General features: G+C 41.5%; 1 protein-coding gene across 9 annotated transcripts in view; it reads left to right on the top strand.

Annotated features, from left to right (window-relative positions):
* FHOD3 (formin homology 2 domain containing 3) overlaps positions 1-22,209 on the top strand; it is a 408,106-nt gene that overhangs the window by 166,592 nt on the left and 219,305 nt on the right. For 8 of the 9 annotated variants that reach the window (XM_054694089.1, XM_054694088.1, XM_054694093.1 and 5 more), the window contains 2 exons: positions 11,697-11,764; positions 17,107-17,212. In XM_054694089.1, the coding sequence (XP_054550064.1) occupies positions 11,697-11,764; positions 17,107-17,212 (174 nt within the window). Of the gene's footprint in view, positions 1-11,696; positions 11,765-16,247; positions 16,329-17,106; positions 17,213-22,209 lie in introns of those variants that run through there. The other variant, XM_054694091.1, reaches the window with a different exon arrangement.

Here is a 22,209-nt window from a genome sequence, read left to right as displayed (position 1 = left end):
TCCAGAAACCTCTCTAGCCTTTGTGCCCTGCTGGAAGGTGGAGAAGGGCCAGGCTGCAGGCAGTGCCGCCATTATGCTGTGGCCATCTCAGGAGAAAAAAACCCCACGCCCAAGCAAAACCCACTCGGCAGTGTGGTTTCTTTGTTGTTCACAGAGAACTAGAAAGAAAAACCTATGTAATTTTGTAAAACATATATTTAAATGTTTCAACTTCTAAAAGAAAGAAAGGGAATTATAAAAGGCCATAAATAAATATTTTGAGGTGTTCCAGATTTCTAATTAGGGTAGAAAAGAACAAAGGAAATGTGGATAGAGAAGGAAGGGAGAAGGCAGGCAGGAAGGAAAGCAGTCCAGCCCTTTGTGGGGGGCGGGGGAGAAAAAAAGTCAGGGGAGAGAGAGAGAATTGCTAGACAGACATGCAGATAAAGACCAAGGAACTGAAGGGAAGCTGGCCTCAGAAATGATCCCCTTCACCTGTTTCTCACACCACTGATTGCCTCAGGGTGTATCTGCTGCTTTTCAGATGCTAATGACTGATTACCCCGGGTCAGCAGCCTTTTTAGTGACACTGTGGCAAAGTGCTGACCCCTTTGGCACATGTGCGGGGGTTCTGTGGATGGGGCAAACAGTTCAACTTCTCCACAGAGGGAGGTGCTTGGGGTGGATGGTCTCTGAGGACCCCTCTCTCTCTGCCTGTCTTTGATCGCAGGGAAAAAAGGCCTGTTTTAAACAGAATTCCAATTCATTGAGTGACCTGCTGTAGCTGACCCGGGGCTTTAGGCCTCTGAGAAGGGACACTTTGTTAAAGATGGAGCAGACAGAAATGGACTTTGCTGGGTCTCAGAGTTGACCACCTCCCTCCAACTCAGAAGGAAAAGTACTTTCCTATGAACAAATTTAAAACTGGGGCTACCTGGCTCTGCCTTCTTTGGTGAAGATGAGGAGGATGGCTGAGTGGCTTCCAGAGTAACAAGCTGGAAAGCCGTGGAGCTGGGTGGGACTCAGTGGGGTGGTGATGACAGACAAGCGCATGCACATAATCGTGTAACTGCAAGTCTGGTATAGCCTCTTGGTCATCAGCTCCTTGGGAGCTATTTACCACTTCATAGGGGGCCTCCTACTTTGTCAACTTCCAAGTTCCTCTCTACCACAGTGCCCAGCTATCCTCTGTTGACATCTTGTCCCATTCCTGTTTCCTGCATCCTTGTGACTGGCACAGTCCTTTGAATAAGTGGTCAGTGACTAAAGGAAGGAAAGTTGGAAGGAGTCAGAAGGGCTGTAAAAGGCTACAAAGAACATCCTGGAATGTCCATGGTCCTAAAAGTTCTCTGTGCCTTGCCCTTTGGAAGTCAGAGATGGCTACTGCTTTGTGCTGTAAATGTAACCACAGACATACCCAAACATCATCCACGGACCATTTGGTGGATCCCTGGCTTTAAGCAGAACACAGACATTTGTCCATCAGCCTTGTACACCCAGCACCAAACTCTGTGCTGCAGGGGCTGGAGGGAAACCAGCAAGGAAAGAGTTGGTCCTGGTGAGAGGTCATCACAGAAATGTGTATGGAAAGACTAATAATGCTTTGTGGCAGAGGACCTGGACACTCAGGTTGCCTGTGCAGAAGGGAAGAGAACAGAGCTCTTAATGATCTCCAGGCTCATGGCCACCTCCTCTTGTGGGCTGGCCTTTGGATATGATTTTTCAAAAGACATTTTTGGGAAGAAGCAGTGTTAATTTTACAGGAAAAAAAATGAGCAAAATGTATAGAGTTTCCATATTACCCCTTCAACATCCCCTAATTGCCCCTGCTATTTATATCTTGCATGAGTGTGGTGCATTATTTCAATTGGTGAGCCAATATCAACACATTATTCTTAACTGAATTCCACAGTTTACATGAGTTTTCCTTCTTTGTGTTGTATATCATGTGGGTTTGGACAAACGTAATGACATGTATTCCCCATTCTAGTGTCACAGAGAATAGTTTCACTGCTCTAAAAATGGACCATGCTCCATGTTTTCATTCCTCCCTCTCCCTCTGAGTCTGGGGCAAACACTGATCCTTTTATTATCTCCATGGTTTTCTTTTCCAGAATGTCATTGAGTGGGAAACATACAGTATGTAGCCTTTTCAGATTGGCATCTTTCACTTAACAATAGGCCTCTAACTTTCCTCCACCTTTTATTTTATTTTATAACTTGATAACTCATTTCTTTTCATTGCTGAATAATATTTTGGCATCTGATAATATGACTTCTTGTTTTATCCATTTGCAAAATGAAGGGCATCTTGGTTGTTTTCAAGTTTTGGCAATTAAGAACATGGATATGATTTTATTTTATTTTTTTAAATAATAAATTTTATTTTTATATTCCCCATACAATTGCAACCCCCCCCATTCTGACCCCTCCCTCCCCGCCCCCCACCCCCAAAAAGTGTCTCTGGTTTATAGTATTTTGTTGATTTTGATTTTCCCTTTCTTATAGTTATTCATTTTCCTGGTCCCTTATTTAAGTTTTCTAGATTCCTGCTATGAGTGAGACCATCCGGTATTTTTCTTTTTCTTTCTGGCTTATTTCGCTGAGCATGATCCCTTCCAGCGCCATCCATGTTGCTGCAAATTGCATGTGTTTATCTTTTTTGAATGGATATGATTTTATGTCTTTGTCAGTGTGGCTAAAAGGATAGGACAGAGTAGGGCTGTGTCTTTGGGGCAGGTCCCCTTCACAGAAAACAAAATTCTAGAGTCTTCTTACGTTTGGCTAACCTATAAAGTAGTGACCAGCCCAAATGATGGAGGCATTAGGAACTTGAATGCTATGTGATCCTTTTAGGTTCTTTTCCCCTGCCTCATAGTCATCTTGGTCATTTGTTGAGGTATTGGGCATCTAGAGGTAAGTTGTTATGAGCTCTGACATCAAGGAGGACACAATTTCATAATGTGGTAGAATTGCAGCTTGCTGGCATGAGGGTCCTCTCCACATGGGCTCTCCCAGTGTCCCCAGCCTGTTCTGTCACTGCCAGACCAGCTGATGTACTGGCCAGCTGAAGTGATTGTCCTCTTTGAACACATGGCTTCCCCACTCACTGTCCAGGCCAGACGTGTGCTCCTTTTTCTTCCTCAGGTTCTCTTTCTACTCTCACAGTGCTTAATTGTTACTTAGCCTTCAAAGTCTGTTCAGTGTCACCTCTTCTGAACCTCCACTCCCCAGGTCCTGGTTCACAAGTTTTGCCACTCCTTCTGTGGGCCCTAAGTGTCGCCATCACCTTCTCACATAACGTCGGCATTATTTGGGGATGTGTCTGTCTTCCCCACTCAGCCCTTTTGATGACTAAGACTGTTTTTATTTACTTTTGTAACCCTAGTGCTCAGCACAATACCTGCTTAGCAGGCAATCAATAAAGGATGATAATAAGGGTTATGTTACAAATAAATACTTCAAGTGATTAAACTCTAAGGGACTGTGGGTTTAGATAAGGTCATCTTAAGCTGTCTTCTGTCTCATCAGGTCTCCTGACCTTGTCATCATTGACATTTAGCCTGTCTCTCAGCTAATTGAGCTGGTGGGGGGGACCCTCATGCATCCCCACTCACCATCATCACAATATCAACATGCAATAATGAAGCAACATTTGCAAATGGAAATGGGTTGTTACCTCCCTGTCATCAGTGTGCCATGTGGGAGTTTGTGGGGGCAAATTCCAGAGTGGGATACTTTTGACTCATTCAGCGCTATGGTAACTTGTGCTGTGGGCTTCCTGGCTGGAGCAAGGGCCAGCTCCCAAATAAGTCACTCATTTCTCCAGGCTGTCTTGTTCCCTTTTAGGGTTGCTCTTCACTAGCTCTCTCTACCAGGTGGGTCTGAAGAGCACATGTCCTGCAGCTAAATCTGGCAAAAGAGGAGCTCATGTCTCTTTGCTACTCCTGAAAAATCATGATGGTCGAATTGGCCAGAGCTGCTGCAAACAGGTTTTGAAATGTAGGCGTGGATATTTTCCCCCTGAATAAGTCTCTTCTCTCAAGGTGATGTCTTTTGTAGCAAATGAGATAAAGGGAGAAAAATTATTTCTCCTGTGTGCAGAGGGTCTCTAGGTCTTGGCCCAAGGATAGGACAGAGTAGGGCTGGAGTGTTTGGTTAATGTGTTTGACACTTGGTGAGAGAAGGGTGTGCTGTCATTACCTCAATTTTTTAAAAAATATATTTGTGTAGAAGAACTGGGGTACAGGCCAGAGGTGGAGGTGTGTGAGATGATTCAACAGAGACAGAGTGGGCAGCAGAACAGGCAGATCTACTGAAATACACTGCTGAGGGGAGCAGCGGGCGAGACAGGAGAGGTCTGCTGTACCATGTAGGTCACCAACCTGGCCGGGGATGGAACTTAAGCAGCAGTGGTTGTGGATAGCTTCACAGTGCTGTGTCTTAACACCTTGCACCACCAGGGAGGCCCCCAAATCAGTGATTTTTATGGTCTGAATGCATGATATTCTAGATGTCCTTTTTGCTATCCACTTCCCTTGTCTCACTCACAGCTGCCTTTGGCTCCTCCCTCCACCTTCTTTCACTGGTGTGAATTGGATCTATTTTTCTCATGGTTCCTTCTGATGTTCTTGTCTTCCTTTCCCCACATATTGAGATTTTTTTCCTTGCACTCTTGGCTCAGCAGAAACACAAGACCTCGTTGGCTGCTTTTCAGTGCTGATATTTGTGGGCCATGTGGGAGGTTTCTTTCCCAACGACAAAACAGGAACACTCTCCATGGCCTTTAATTAATTTGCCCTATATTCCTTGTTATTGTAAATCAGTTGAGAGTGTAATACGTTAATTGCATCTCTTAAAGGAACATATTTAATTTTAAAAGCAATGAATGAAGATGGGGGGAGTTATAAAGACTTTAACAAATGACATTTTGATTACACCTCCTTTTCCCCACCAAATGAAGGCTCCTAATTGCCCTTTAGTCGAAGGCTAAAGCTACACAAGTGATTACACTCTGGGCAGATGCAGCTTGGAAAGGGGTGGGAGAATAAGTGCACACATTCATTTATTGGCCAAGCAGGGTTTGTGCTGGATGGATAATCGCCTCCCACAGCTTCTCCCCAGCTGTGGAACTGGCGCTGCCTCTTCCCTGGGATCTTCTGGGGCCCGAGTTCTCATGAGCTCCTGGCCAGCTCTGGGGGCTCTGCTGGTGGGGGCTCACACTGCACACCTCCCACCAGACAATCTCAAAGCTTCAGGAAGAATGAGAAAACCTGGGGACTCCAATCTGATACCAGCTCTACAGTTTGCATGTAAGGATTTTTGCTTCATGTATTACTATGGTGCTACTTTAATATTTACCCAGAAGGGACCAATATTTAACTTCTTAGTGACTTAGACACCCTTTCCCCTGATACTTAGCATTCTCTCCAACTGAACTAGGGGCAGGGAGGGGCTAAGGAACCAATTTTCCCTGCATGTTCCCCTGGTAAGTGCTGCACCACTTTCATTGGCATGGACAGAGGGAAAGGAGATCCTCTGTGATCTCTTGGGAGAAAGGTGGGTTCTGGTGAAGCCTCTGGAGCTGCCCTTTTGCTGGCTTAGATGGGCTTCAGGCTCCTTCCCCTCCTCTGCACTTGAAGTCTTTCTTTTGCTTTGCCTCAGGCAATGGGCACATATGGAATTCCTTTGGAATTCAGGACCCAGGAGACAATTTACATACTGTATCTGGTACAGAAGGTCAGGGGACTCCAAGCTCTGCTCCATCATTCACAGTCTGAAACCAGATGTGTACTGGCATCTGTACACACAGAGACCATATACAGGCTAGCAAGACCCACACAGGACAGAGGCAGCAGACACTGATGCCAGAGCAAGTGAGCACCAAGGTTGTCAAGTCACCTTGCAAGGAGGGAGCCTTACATACACCCGTGTAGTCCAGGATTAAGAGTTGTAACTGAATTTTTTCATAAACTGCTTCTAAAGGAGTGGTTGACTTTCAATAGGAAATGCATTCAAGAGCAATGTGAGACATAGCCCCGGGAAATTGGCAGGACAGGCTTTGATCCTAGGTGAGTCTTTCACACTCTAGTCTAAGCTGAAGGGGAGCCCTGCACAACCAATGGTGAGTCTGACTTGCCGTATGGTGAAGACTGAAGGTGACACAAATGGAACATTCAGTTTCTTGAATTGAAAGTTGTCCCCAGCTGTTAAAGTTCCAAACCATACCTCCCATGGTCTGCACAGCCTTGTAGCAAAGATGCCAGGACATGGATTGGGGGATGGAGTGCTCCTTTGGCCTGTGTAGATCTCTCTTGAGCCACATCAAAGGACTATCAGCACTCTTTGGTTTGGGTGTAATCTCTGATGTGGTAAAATACCTGCTGGCTCCTCATCTACCAGCAGGAATTGTGTCTCTCATAAAAGGACAAATTATATGTCATTTGCACATATCCTTGGTCCCTAATCCTTCCTAACCTGTAGGTAAATAGCAGAGTCCTCTAAAATATATGTTAAGAATCAACAAAACAAGTCTGGTTGGGCTTTTTGGTACATTATGTTTTTAAAATAGATGGCAGTTTTGAGTTCTGATTAAGCAATGTGATTTTGCTTTATACCATGATATCAGGTTTTTGTAGAGAGATAATATTATCTTTTTCAAAAATAAGTACTCTAAAGATCTTATCTCTTTGAATATTTAGTCATTTTAATTGCAACCACAATGGTGATGACTTCAGTATTATTCTCAAATAGGACTCAGTGCATGTTTATTAAGATGTTGGTTGCCTAGAAAAGGGAAAGGTTTGGGTCTCCCTGGTGGTACAGGTGGTTGAGCGCTGTGCTGTAAGGCTGTTCGCAGCCTCTGCAGTGCGGTTTGGGCCCAGCCAGCCGGCGAGAATCCCACATGGCGCAGCAGGCCTCTCCTGTCTCACCCGCTGCTCCCCTCAGCAGTGTATTTCATTAGACTGCCTGTTCTGTTCCCTGCTTTGTCTCTGGTGAATCCTCTCACGCTCACGCACATCTGGCCTGTACCCCAGCTCTTGTATGAATAAAATAAATCTTTAGGAAAAAAAAAGAAAAGAAAAAGGAAAGGTTTGCAGTACTTTGGGAGAGGTTATCTTAGTCTATAAAAATAAAACGTCATTGACAATCTGGCTACATTGTATGAAGGGTGAAAAAGAAGCTGCTATTTAACAGATGCCAGATGGAAAGATTTCTGATCTGACCACACCAAGTGCCTTATAGCACATGAAATTAAAAACTAAAGTATTTTAAAGGACACTTCAGCCAAACCATGTAATATTCTTACATAGGTTAGCTGATCTTTTGAGTTTTGATAGTAAAAAGCAAAATTACATTAAAATTTGTGAAAATCTCTCTACTGCCTGTAGTAATAATTTTCTTGAATAAAAGAAATAATTATTTGGGAACTATACTATCTTATTTAGTTTTGGAATAGAATGCAAAAATACGTTTATTTAAACAAATAATGGATATGTATAAATCTAAAAAATTAAAGACAATTGGGCTGAGAAAGTACATACTCTTCAAACAGATACTGTTTTGTTTTAATTAAAAGACACTTGGTAGAAAAAGGCGGGGGAGAGTTTTCTTGGCACTATGCAAAGATGTCTTTGGCACTGGAACAAGGATGTTTCTCATCAAAGGGTAAGAGGCACCATCAGGGTTCCCTGAGGCCTTCTGTTCTAGTGCTACCAAGGAGTCATTTGTGATATCCTAGAGGTTAAAAATACAGTGAATGTATAACATTAAAAGAGATTGGGTAAAGAATAGTTGCAACCATTTCCACAAATAATTCTAAATATGTTAAAAATAAAAGGATGAAAAAATATACACCATGCACACACTTACCAAAAGTGAGCATATTAAAACAATTCACTGTAAAATGAAGAATATTGCTAAAGGTGAAGACATTACGTAATGCTAAAAAAAGTCAGTTCACCTACAAGGCAACCATAAACTTGAGTACATCTAACATAAGGACTTCAATGCACCTAACACAAACATTCATAAAGCTGATTGTACACATAGACATATCCACTAATAGTTGGAAATTTAACAGTCCTCTCACAGTAATCTATAGAACAAGTAAACAGAAACTCAGTAAGAATGTAGAAGAACTGAACAATACGATCACTCGACCTAGAAGATGTGTCTAGAAGAGTCCACCCAATAACACCATAAAGATTCCTTTTAAGTGACTATGCCACATTCACCATGATAGACCATATTCTGGATATGAAATGAATCTTAAGTTGAAAATAATTGATATAAAAAGTATATTTGTTACTATAAATAAATTTAACCAGAAATCCACAACAGAAAGAAATCTGAAAAATTCCCAAATCTTTTGACATTGAATAGATTTCTAAATAAACCACAGGTCAAAAAGGTCAAAGTTATTTCCAAATTAAATGAAATGCTCATCATTCCTTCAATTTTGAATTGAATGGAAATAAAAACACAATAGGTTACATTTTGTGGAATCCCACTAAATAGGTGCTTAGAAAGAACTTTGTAGCACTAAATACTTAAATTCTTAAGTCAGTTAAATTTCCACCTTGAAAACCAGAAAAAATTCAACTAAATCACAAGCAAACAAAAAAAACAGAAAGTTAAAACAAACTAGAAAGTCAAAAAATAAATCCAATAAAATAAAAAATGATTCTTTGAAAATATCAATTAAATGGATTCATCTCAAACCAGACTACCAAATTAAAAGGAGAAAAGTCACAGACTACCAAATATCAGGTATGAAAGAGAGGAGTATTCTATAGTCAATAAAAGGTTGATGGGGAATATTATGAAGAACATTGAGATGAACTGGAGAAATTTGTTGAGGTGCAAATTACCAAAGCTCATTCAAGAAAATATAATCAGACTAGCCCTATGTTATTTGAAGAAATTGAATTCATAGTTAAAACCTTCCAACAGAGAAAACTCGAAGCCCAGGTAACTTCACTGGAGAATTCTGCCAAACATTTCAGGAACATATACCAAATCTATACAAACTCGTTCTGAAGGTAGAAGAGATGGGTCTACTCCCAACTCATGAGGTCAGCATTGCTTCAATATCAACAACATTATAAGAATACTACAGATGAGTATTTCTCATGAATATAGATGTAAAGCTCCGTTGCAAAACATCAGCAGAGATGCTAAGCTAAGATATTCCCTTTTCTTACCTCTATTTTAAAAGCCGATTATTTTGACTATAGTACCAAGTATTAAAACCTTAATAGTCAAAACACATTAATCACAATCTTCATTCACATGAATCAGCAGCCATAACAGATCAATTGTTGCTGAAGATATTGTGATATTGTGAATCCATTATGACATATTTCTGCTTATCTGATGGTACATGACCAAGAAAGTCTACTGCAAACCTTATTACCTCATAGTAGTACCTGGGATTGATCCCGTAGTACCTGGGATAGATTTGTCTTCTAATGCTCTTCCTGTGTAGATGAATCTGCCTATTTTCCTCAGGGTATATGTAGTCCCATGCTTGCCTGTGATCCCTTTATTCTTATTAATAGTGGAGCTGGAAAAAGCTAAGTCTGCTTTTTGGGGGTTTAAGAATTCCAAGTTGTTAGATGTAGAAACTGAAGAAGTTAATTACTCCAGGGACTCGGATTCTACTGTGGGTTGATGCTGATGCAGTTCACTCCAAGAATTAATTACTCATGTATTTCAACATCATGCAAGCACTTCAAAGGTCGACTTGAGTCACCTAGTCCTCATTTCTTAAGGTGCATGATGGATTAGATATTTAGTTTGGGGGTTGTTGGTTTCTCTGGAGTTATCTGAGTCCTATTCTTTTAGGAAGGTGCTGCTGTCTTAATCAAAACTTTCCATATAATTGACAAATGGCTGTGGTTTGCATTTGTATTTAGGGGTGGTGAATTTCATGGTTGTGAAACAACCAGGAGACCTTGGATTCAAGCACCACCTCCAGGCCCAAAGCCTACAGAATCCTTCCATTTCCACTTCCCAACTCTGCACATAGGTTGTGAGTCTGCCCAAGGGTCTGAAGGTTGACTCAGTGTCTACAGCATAGCAAGGGAGCGGGTGCCAGGGCTGCATGACCCAGGGCTTGTTGTGCCACGTAAAGGATTTTGGATTCCATTCTCAGTGTACTGATAGCCACTGACGGGTTTAAATGGGACTGGTTATGTGATCAAGTGGGCAGAGGGCAACAATTCATTGGGGAGATTTTTGAGGAGGCTATCACTGTGCAAATACTGAGCTCCACCTACCTTCCATCTTTTAAAATCTCTGAGGCGGGAACCTGTTCAACTCCAGAGCCACCATACAAAGCAGCCATATCTTTTTCATAATCAGACTTTGTTAACTCTCTTAGATCTTTGCGTGCCTGGTGCTCCCACTCAAGTCCATGGCATTCACACAAGAGGAGAATGAGGCTCTGCCCTTTACCCCTGTAGGCTGGAATAGAAGTCCAGGGTGACTGGTCATCAGCATGACTTTGCTTTCAATTCTTCTGTTCTAAATATTTTAAATAATTTTGCATCCCTCTCCATTGTGCACATATTTGACTTAGCACAAAATTTGTTTTCCTCTGTCTATTGTTTTTAGGTTTCATTTTACAGATGGACAGCCTAAGACTTAGAGAGGCACAGTACTTTGTCCAAGATCACATAGGTAATAGGTGGCAATAATGGAATTGAAATTGTTAAATTGCATGGTCTTTGTTCTTACTAAGTCCACTATTCACGATTGTGCCCCCACTGCTTAGGCTGTACCCATAATGCCTGCCAGGTGCTGAGGAAGCAGGAATTGCATGATTTACATTAGGGCAGTTTGGCATCTGGTGTTAGGAATCCCACCCTAGGCACTTGAACCATCAGAAAGCTGAACAGAATTTGTGTTTCTAGGAGTCCTGTCTATACCGCAAGAACTGGACTCTTTCTTCCTTCCACGTGTCTTCAGTACTCTGTGACACTACCCCGTTGGTCAGATAGTACTTGTGGCATGCTCATCTGTCTTTGCCACATTATGATCTCTAGAGGACGGGTCCGTGGCTCAGGTCACCTCCTTAGGTAGCCTGAACTAACTAGTGCTTATTAAATGTGATTGATTGAACAGTTGGTGCTAGAAGTCTGCCTGAATTGCGAGCCTCAGAAATGAAGCAGGGCAAGGGTCTTTGAACATGAGTGAGAACCCAGGTTCAGAAAGAGCTAAGGCTGGCCTCCTGCCTGGGGTGCCATCAGCAGTTCTTAGAGCCAGGATGCTGCTCATGGGTCTTTTGAGGTGACCATCAGATGACCAAGGCAAAGATGTGTCTGCAAATCTTTCTGAACCCAGCTGCAGAAAGCACAGGGGTGCAGGGGCTGCAAGGCAAGGTAGGAGGGAGGCTGAAAAAGGATTCCGTTTGACGGTGTTCATTTTCTGGATACATCAAGTGAAAATAGAGACCCAGAGACATTTCTAGCCATCAGGTAGAACTACAGAGAGAGGGATGGTGGGGACGCAGGGTGCAAATCCGGGCATTAATTTTTGCAGCCCACATCCCCTCTTCTTGCCATCGATAAAACTCAGACTGTATCCTAAATGGATTCATTTTATTCACCTTCCCAATGGAACTCCTGTAACTTCATGCATTCTTTTTTTTTTTTTTTAACCATCTATGGGGTCTGTTTAATTAACTTTATATCTTTTATTATTTATTCCAGAAAAGCTGTACAACTCGAGTGGACGAGACTTAAGAAGAGCCCTTTTCTCCCTGAAGCAGATATTTCAGGTAAAAAATTATTCTTAGGTTCTGTTTTTGTATTGCATGTGGAATTAGATACAGATAAAGTTGTACCACTTACTGTTTACAAATACTTTATATTACAATGTAAATTAGGTTAAAATATCATCTCAGATTTTTACATATCACTTATTTCAAAAATACAAAGTAAGACATACAATACTTTTTCAAATTTAATTCAGATTCATTAAAGAAAAGCCTGTTACAGGTAGAATTGCAGTTTTGTGTTCTGTTCCTCAACACCAGACATCCTCTCCCACTCTGCCCCTTGGTCTGCTCTCAACTGAATATTGAATTTAGTGTTTATCATGCAGAACCATGTTTCCATACCAGTGCTGAATACACACTGGCAATATGTGACATTCTCTTCTGTTAATTGAAGGTATAAATTATATTGTGGCTTGCACCATGTTTTAGCTCCCTTGTTGAGATTGGGATAGCTGTAGGCCTGCATGGTTGAACTATGCCCTCATCTTTTCCCAGGTCAGAGTCCCTTCTTGGTATCAACATTTCTGGAGACAGTTCTTTTCTCCTCAACTGCTGGTGTGAACCTGTACAGGGATTTCTTCTTCAGGTTTGGGGGTCTGCCTGGCTTCAGACTGTTTCTCTGGAAAAATTACAACAGCCAGCTTTTGATCTCTCCAACATTGGCTGTTTTTTAGTTTCCCACCAGAGAAATTTGAGGCTGTCATTCTTTTGCTTATTCCATGTAGCCTTCGGCACTACATCTGAGTTAATCAGTATACCATTGCAACCCTGTGGATCTGGCCTCTGTTGCCCATGTCTCTGTCCTTAGCTACATCCTAAATGCCAACCGTGATTGAATTCCAGGAGAAGGTTGTGTTCTCTTTTGCACCTTTACCCCTTGATCCATTGCTTCTATTCCAGAGTGCATCGCTACCCCACATCTGCTCTCCATGTCTCTCGGTTTTCCTCCTGATATAGCCTCCTGCCAGGGAGTCTCTCCCTAAATGATCCCTCACCCCAGTCAGGGTCAAATACCTCCAAACACCTCTAAACTTCTCTGTTCTTACCTCTAGCATAGAACACAAGGTACTACAGGGCACTTGACTGAGTCTAGTCCTGAGCTCTCTGGATTTCACTGCTGGGTCTTTGGGGCCTAGCATAGTGTCTGGTGCCACTTAAGCAAAAGATGAATGGGCTGGGTAAATTGAATAGTATTATCAGATGTGTATATCTCCAGTCATCTGTCTCTAATCTAGTAAGTTACTATATCGACTGTCCCAAGGTTCACTCACCATATATCCATCTGTGTCTCCCTCTTCTTTAGCTGAACAAAGCAAAATTTTGTTCACCCTCCATTATATTCTCTTCTTGAATGCAGTTCCTCAACTGCAGTCAGAGGACCTCTTTGGTCTAAATTTGTCATCCTTAGTTCTTTAGGATTAGAATGCTTGGTGTGAGAGAAGGAAGATAGAAAGGTAGTAGAGGTTAAGTTTAAAACTCCATGTTTCTGAATTTAATTTTAAGTATCAGAATGAGCTATGGCATATTTTAATAAAGAAGCAAGCAAATAAGTATATATTTAGCTTTTTTACTGAAAAGAAGCAATGCTTATAACACATTAGCAAAAAAATACAATTAGCACTGAGATTGTGGTCTTAAAACACTGAAGGGAACCCAAGCTCCTTAGAAAAATAGCTGCTTCCAAGTCTGCTATAGGAAATGGGAAATATAAATTTGGAATTTCTTACCTTACAGATAGCATGAAGGCTATCAAACACTTGTAGAATTAGTGCTAACAGAATTATGGTGTATTTGAATCAAATGCTGGCCAAAGATGGAACAGCAAAAGCATCAGTAAGCATGATAGAGTGGAGCAAAAGACATCAAATTAAGTTTGCATTGATGAGTTCACAATGAGACTAAAAAATAGCAATGAACTGGTCATGATTAGAAGATGCTAGTAAACCAGTTAGATATTTTGAAAATGAGTAAGGTTTTAGAATCTCACATTTATCTTGCTTTTTCCTATGTGAGCTTTAGGATAACCAAACAACACTTGAGAAGTTTTGCTTATACAATTATTCTAACTAATAAAAATGAGTAACAGAATTAGAATATCATCATTTTGCAATCCCGATTTAGTGGATCTAGGAATTGAGCATCAAGTACTGTTGCCATGAAGGAAATGAGACACAACCAGACATTCTGTATCTCCTCATGGAAATGCACACTCCCGCCAATGGTGTGGCGAGGCCAAGACCAGCCCTAGAGCTGTGTACAAAACCAACTTATAAATGGTGGAGGACAGAGGCACAGGTTGAAAGTACGCTGTAGGAGTTCGATCAACAAAATTCTGCCTGTGTCCTCCTCTATGGACAAAGAACAAGTGACTTAGTTTCTTCAACATATACATTTCAAGGAATAAAAAGACAAATTTAAAGACACATGAAAGCTAGATCTATTAATTGCCTGTATGGCTCTTATTTAGATACTAACACAAACTGTATAAAATGGTATTTATGGGATAATTAGAAATGTGCTCATTTGATAATAAGATACTTTTTAGTATGAGTACATCATTTTAAAAAGTTCCTATATTTTGGGGACATATACCAGGGATATGTACTAGAATAGTGAGGTTTGAGATTTGCTTCAAATTTATATAGCAGCAGATGGGATGCATGCTAGATGAAATAGGATTAGAATGAGCTCATTGGCATCTGGGGTTCACTAAATTACCTTCTCTGGAATGTTTAAAGTTTACCCTTATGGAAAAGTTAGAAAACAAGTGACAAGAGAAACAGGTTTAGGGGTTTGTCAAATGTTCCCTCCTCAAATTGGTTCTGTAGTGTTAGCTTTCTGAAATCTCAGGATGCTATTTCTACTATTTATTCATCAAAGAAATATTTTTGAGCACTTTGTAGGCAAGGAAGAAGGTGCTTGCTAACGGAAGTTTATGATTTGTTTGTAAAACCGTGCACATGTGTACAAAATAGCTCTAAAGCACACAGTAGGGACACATTGGGTATTAAATGGGCTAATCACTTTTGCAAGCTGTCTGGGGCTTAGATCACTTTTGCCTAGATCCATGAGTCTGCATCTCCTTCTCTTGTGTTTATTAGATGTGGAGGTTCTTTTTTGGAACTAGACCATAAGGGTGTAAAAGAAGTCATCAGTCATTTGAATGGAGTTGAATAGCCCTTGACTAATAGCCATTTAAAAAAAAAAATGATCACAGGTTAAATCATTGCTATAATAGAAAATTCTGAAATGTAGCGATAGTCATTTATCAGTTAGTGTTAACATTTTTATTTCTTTCTAGTCAGAAACCAGTGTTTTAAGAACCATTTATTAATGCCTATATATTTTAGGACATGTGCTTAAAATCTAATACTTAGCCAATTTGTAAGAGTGTAGGAAGTTTCTCCATATTTATTATCCATAAATTTCACTCTCTTATATGCCTTATCTACATGTGTGCATGCCTTTTAGTCTGAATTATTTTTTATAAACATTGTCTCCTCTGTCCAGTGTTTTTTCCAAACACCTTTGCAGACAGTGAGCTCTCTGCTATATTAATATTAGTGATTAGCTTGAGTGGTTTCTTGAGAGGTTGTTCTCACTTTTTCACCATGAAGTCATGTGTGAATCTAGTTTTAAAGTAATAAACATTTGTTACATGCTTGGAAAAACTTTCTGACTAGACATGAGCTCATCTAAATGTTCACTTTTCACATATGCTGGTGGAAAAGGATATGGATGGAGAGAGAATTATTTTTTATTTCCCTTATACATATGAGTGTAAAGTAATTTTCCGAAGACTCAAGATACTCTCCCATTTTCTCTTGCTTCCAAAGCCATGATTATCTGAACGTCTGAGTTAACACATCTGTCTTTCATTACCTTCAGGGCACAGCACAGCTCACCCCTCCCCCCAGTGCCCTCTGAACGTTAAGAGTGCTTCCTTGGTTCAAAGGCAGTCTTTGCCTGGCCTGCCCACATTTAGCTCAAGTCCTCCATCCACATAATTGGAAAATGCCATGAAATCAAAATGAAGGGCTGATTTCATGTAGGGATGGGAGAATTATGCCAATTCGTCTAAATTATTTTTTTCTCTTGACCATCGCTATAATAATAACCTTTCATTATGCCATTAAACTTTCTACTATTTACATCACTGAGGTTTTTTATTTTTGCCCCGTTTTTATAATTGAAGATGAATGTTCCAATCTTATCCTCGTTGCATCTGCAACAAGGCACTGTCCATTTGAGGAGATCCCCTGAAACAGTGGAAAAATTCCTTTCGTAGACTCTAGAAACTGGTACCGCAGAAAAAGGATTGGGTTTGGGGACTGCTCAGAGTTGGTGATCTTAGCTGAAGGTTTGTCACTCTTAAGTACTTATGGAGAGAAGGTTAGGATTAGATCAGTGGTTCTTGAACTGTCTGCTCTCTAGGATTTCCTGGGGAGTTTAATAGCAAAACCTGCTCTTCCTCAGAAATTGTGACCATGTCCATCTGGATGGAGACCTGCTTCTTGTTCCTTTTGAAAGCTTCCTGCATGATTCTTATTTACAGATGTCACGGGTGAGAACCATCTCAATACCTCTAACTCATGTGGAGAAATTGTTAAACATAGATTGCTGAGACCCCTGCAGTAGAGTTTCCTACCCAGTAAGTCAAAGGTGGGGACCAAGTAGTTTGCATTTCTAATATATTCCCATGAGATGCTCATGGTGCCTGTGGGTCTGGAGACCCTTCTTTGAGAACCACCACATTCGATAATCCCTGAGTCACATTCTGCCTTCTGTGATCAGATCTGCTGGCCAGTTGAAGTGTCTCTTATGAAGGATGATGTGTCTGCTCTGATACATGGCTGATTTTGCCTCCTTGCTTGTCTTGTCAGCAGCTTATCTTAGGAGGTGGAGAAGCTGCCTTTTTTCTAAGATATCATTCCCAAGCTCCTGTAGCTACTGTCCTTAAGGGCTGTCTTTTGGAACACGTGTGTGGCTTCCAATACTTCATTGGATGGTCTGTGCAGCAATCAAGTACTTCCTATTGTAAAAAAGTATCTGGCTTCATATGGCACCTGTAGGAACTGTGGGGGAGCCTGGTGACTTTTAAGCAATGAAAAATGGAATATGCTAGATATTCCTGAAGGGATTCATTTGCTTTTGGCTATGGAGGCTGGTGATAAATTTCCTTCAGCAACAGTTAAGATGCTTTATTTGAATAGAACAGAACACTCTCTAGAGGTTGGGCCAGCTTCAAGAGATTGTACATACTTGTAACAGCATAGCCTGGATGGAGAATGGAGGGTAGGCCATATTTGAAATCTTGTATTGTTTCTCCCATTTCCTGCCAGGATGACAAGGATTTGGTGCATGAATTTGTCGTGGCTGAAGGTCTGACATGTTTGATCAAGGTGGGAGCTGAAGCAGATCAAAACTATCAGAACTACATTCTGAGGGGTAAGTTACCTATCCAGTGTGTGGCCCAGTTCACAGGAGGACTGGGGTCACCTGCAGAAGCTTCTATCCTATGAGCTTTTTCAAAGACATTCCGGAGTAAGTTGGGGAGGATACCCATAACAGATGATGACATCTTCATTAGGTTTCATCAATTCCTATAATGAATTAATGATTGAGCTAATTTTTTAACTTTCACCTGATGTTTCTTCCATTATTAAGAAAAAATATACAATGCATTAGGTTTTTAAAAAAATATTAATATAATTGATTTGCCTCCCCGGTGGCGCAGCGGTTGAGCGCTGGGTTGCGAAGCTGCCTGCAGCCTCTGCAGCGCCGGTTTGATCCCTGACTGCCAGGAGAGGGTCCCACATGGTGCGCAGACCTCTCCTGCCCCCCCGCTGCTCCCCTCAGCAGTGTATTTTGTCGGTCTACCTCTTCTGTTTTCCCATTCTGGCTCTGGTGAATTCTCTCACCCTCCAGTGCTTCTGACTGTACCCAGTGCATGTATAAATAAATAAATAAATCTTTTAAAAAAATATTAATATAATTGACATAACATGTACTGGTTTCAGGTGTAATATATGAAGTCCTTTGTAATCTCATTTAATTGGTGAGAAAAGGAACATGCTAAATGGGTTTGGATAAAGCCTGCATTTCAGTGGATGGTCACCCAAAGCCAAAGAGAACAGTTTACTTCCTAGGGAAAATATAGCTTCTCCAACGTGAGCTTATCAGGGTGATTGTTAAAAATGCTCACATCACACCAGGTCCTGCTGCTTCTGACTTGTTAGATCTGGGCCAGGCCCAGGAATTTGCATTTTAAAGTGATTCTTAAAAGTCTCCTTCATAATTTCATTTTTTAAAGAAAGCAATTCATGTGTGAAGTACTACATATTGTTCCAGTTCATAAAGTTAATGCTTTTTTTTATAGTTACATTATTTTCATGTACATTTCATAAAATTTTTTTTCTTGTAGAAAAGCTGTAAATTGCCAGGCAGCAATTATTAGATTGAACCTTGTGAAATTGCTATCAAGAGTTGTGATCTCTAAGCAGAGATAATATCTATTCTATGCGGCTGAAAATAATTGGGACTCAAAGAGCCTGGGTGTTGGCCTAATAGAGTCACTGCCTCTAGTGTGTGCTCCAGCAGAGGCCACACCTTGGCTCTGGGACATGTCAGGCTGGTCAAGTGTCTGTTTCCCCTCCTGCATGCCTCCCTATAACCTCCCAGGTCAGGTCAGAGTGCTGTGTTTGCATAAGGGACAAAAACCCAAAGTTCATTTTCCTGCGGATGCAGTAAAAATATGTGAAATATGATTCGATATCACTTATTGCCTATGGTTAAAATGGAATGAAACAGGCAAAATGAAAGTTTCCTACAGTTCCTGTTGTGTTTCACCCTGAGCCTGGTTCCTGATGTGCAGGATGCCTGGATGGAGAATGGAGAGGGGGGACCTAGTACATCCAATTGTGGACTCTTCCCCCTTTGCCCTCCTTCTGGCAGGTCCCTGCAAAGAAAGGGCAAAGCCAAAAATAAAAATTAGGGCTCATTAACAAAATTCTTTAAGAATTTATTTTCCTATCAGTATTGTTTGTTTCCTTCCTTCCATCCCTCCCTCCCTCCCTTTCTCTTCTCTCTCTCTCTCTCTCTCTCTCATAAATGCTAAATGTATGTAAGAGAATTCCTCAACCTCTTGTTTTTCTGCTCATGGTGCTTGTGTCCATGGTGTCGACTTCTCTGTCCACCTTCCATCTTTTTATGCTCATGTAATAGCTCCATATTGCAGGTTATTAGTAAAGATGCTTTATTGATCAATTTTATGATATCCTCAATGTATGAATACATGGAGATTTTCATGGTGTATGTAAATAACTGAACTGTAAACTAAACTCTATCCTGTTGCGTTGCCTCTAAATGCAGCTGTCTTTTTGAATGTGAAGGGACTGGTGGAAGCATTGATTCTCATACTCATTTCTACCACTCTGGTCCAAAACATAGGATGGGGGAAAGTAAAGGAAAAGGGCGGGAGAACTCTAGTTTATTTTCCAGGTACTTACAAAATGGACATTCATAAGTTGAACTACAAGGAATAAAATATATATAAGCTCCCCTAACTTTGAATAATGGGTCCAAGCTGACAGTATATTTTTGTTATGTTTAAAGCATACATCTTTTTTTTTTTTAAGAGAGATTTATTTATTTATTTATACAAGCACTGGGTACAGTCAGAAGCATGGGAGGGTGAGAGGATTCACCAGAGACAGAGGGGAGAGCAGAGCAGGCAGACTGATGAAGTCCACTGCTGAGGGGAGCAGTGGGTGCAGCAGGAGAGGTCTGCACGCCATGTGGGACCCTCGCCCAGCGGCCGGGGATTGAACCAGCGCTGCAGAGGCTGCAGGAAGCTTCGCAACCCAGCGCTCAACTGCTGTGCCACCAGGGGAGGCCCTAAAGCATACATCTTTTTAACTTCACAAAAAAAGTCTCCCCCAGTGGGTGTTCTCTCTCTCTCTCTCTCTCTCTCTCTCTCTCTCTCTCTCTCTCTCTCTCTCTCTCTCTCTTTCTCACACACACACACACACTCACACACACTCTCTCTTAAAACTGATTCTACAACCATTGAAATGTTTATTCTCCTGATTCCTATATAGAAGTGTATATGGTATTTTTAGAGTATAATCATTATAAACATTGACATTCATCTACATTCAAGACAGGGAGAGGGAGAGCAGCTGTGGTCAGCTGTGGTCAACTGTGGTTATTGGGAAGGAAAAACTTTTGTCAAAGCCCCTCTTGCAACCCTTCCCGGGGGTTAAAACTGGGTCACACAACTTCCTGTAGCTGCAAGGGAGGCTGACAGAGTGGGTGTTTGGCTTCTTGGATTCTAAGGGGAGGCAGCTAGAAAACAAGTTGCGACGTTGAACCTGAGGGTGGTTACCAGTTGTGCCACGTAGAGGGAGTTAAGAAGAAAAGACTCACCTAACTGAGAATGCCTTTTCTCATGAGCAGTCGTGTGGTGAGCTTATTGGCAGGAGTAGGGGTCTGCATGCTACCGAGAGACTCATCATGGTGGGGGGTGAGGGTAGGCTCCATGCCTGTGCAAGGCCACAAATGGTGAGCTACATAAATTTTGCTTCCTAGCAATGAAAGACAAGTTGAACTCTGCTCTCTATTTAGTGGTGGCTTAGCATAAGCCTGCTGGGGCTATTCACTTGTTATGTTCTGATCTGTGCCAGAGAGGTGCCAAAGACAATTGCCAAATGTTTAAGAACCAGAACCCAAGTATAAACAGGGGAGAGCCCTGCAACCACCTGCTGCTCCTGTCTGCAGAAAATGCCACTGAGGCAAGACCCTCACTGCAGATAGTCCTTCATAAAATGTGCAATCTCCAGGTGGCCATTGACACCACATGTTACTGGAAAACAAACAGGTACTTGCTCCCATTCAGGTTACTCCACAGCAGGCCCAGCTTTCCTTGGATGGAGGTGCCTTTGCATGCCTGGCCTCTTTAGCTAAGACTCAAAAGACTCGGGATAACCAGCACACTGCCTGTATAACTTTGGCACATTTTGATGTATCGGACTGAAGCCTGTGCCAGGCAAGTACCTTTTGAGGGATGTAAACAATAGATTTCTTGGTGTCACTTTTGTTTTTTGATATAAAGAAACCTATTTTTTCCTAGCCATATATTAATTCACCCCTTCCTGACCTTGAAAAACTTCTCATGTTAGTTTTTTAAGGTTGTGATCGGTTGCCGGCAGCCACCAAACTTATGAAATCAAGGACACCCATTGACTTGCTTCTTTGTCCAACCTCATTTTAACTCTGTTAACTTGGGTGAGGTAAGATGAGGTCAGACACAGATCAAGTGGAAGAAACCGGAAAAAGTTTTACAGTTTGGTAACACAGTTCTTGGGGAGAATACAGATGTCACACAGGGCCACTCAGGAAGCACAGGGGTCATTGTGGGGTCACTGGGTGGGCCCTTTATTGTGGTTTCTGGTGAGGTGAGGTGTGGGGGAAGTGGGCTTAGGATTGGCTAGTTTGAATAGTATCTATAGGCCTTGCCTGGCACGTCGGGGCTATCCTTGGTTGTCTGGTGTCTGGTTCTGAGGCCATGAAGGTGGGAGTGGAATGACCTGGAGTGTGAGAGCTGACTTGGCTGGTGTCCAGGGTGTGGACTTCATGATTTTCTAGAGAAGGGGAACTAATTCACCTCTATCCAGGGCCTCAAAACTGGGTCAAGAAAGCATTTAAAAACTGTATTACAAACTAAACTGTATGTGGGTTGACTGTCATAGTGCTGGGGAGAAGCATGCCCGCCATGATATTCCCTCAGCAATGCTCCTCTGTGACCATGTGTGAATCCCATTGATCCAAAGGAAACAAGAGCATTTGGAGAACCCAGTCCTTTCCACATCTGCTTTTAGAACTTCTCTAATTTATCTTTATTTTTGCACTTGCCCTCTGTCAGCTCTTTTTTTTTTTTTAAGGCCCAGCAATCTGTTGCTTTTAGTTGAGGATGTATCTACTGAGAGGTAAAGATAAGTTTTGAATTACAGTGTAGTCAAGTACTCTCCAAAAATGTGAGCTGGCTGCTGGGAAGAGGTCTTAAATACACAACGTGTAGAAATAATATTTATCTGACTTATTATTCTTGGATGGGTAAAGCTAATGATCTAAAGTTGTTCGTGATAGCCAGTATTTAATAGAAATCTACTGTGGAATTTTGTACCTCACAATTATTCTTATTGAAGGAGGACCTAGAGTGATGTATCCTTGGGAACTTAAACTTTCCATACTGCACTTTTGCTGGGTGTCATACCAGGCCCTGGGGATGCCACTATGTCCTACTATGCCCTGGAGATCCTCCACAGGAGATGCTGTGCATGCCTGTTCAACATGTTGAATCCCACATGTCTTACGTGTTTAGAAATTGTGTGTAGGTGATGTACTTTGGGGGAGAAAAGAGACAGAGAAGTAGAATTGGTAATATC

Source organism: Talpa occidentalis, unplaced genomic scaffold, assembly GCF_014898055.3.
Source record: "Talpa occidentalis isolate TD23 unplaced genomic scaffold, MPIMG_talOcc4v2.1 talOcc4.13, whole genome shotgun sequence".
Lineage (NCBI taxonomy): Eukaryota > Metazoa > Chordata > Mammalia > Eulipotyphla > Talpidae > Talpa > Talpa occidentalis.
Note: the sequence above shows the minus strand (reverse complement) of the source record. Positions and strands in the feature narration are given on the sequence as shown.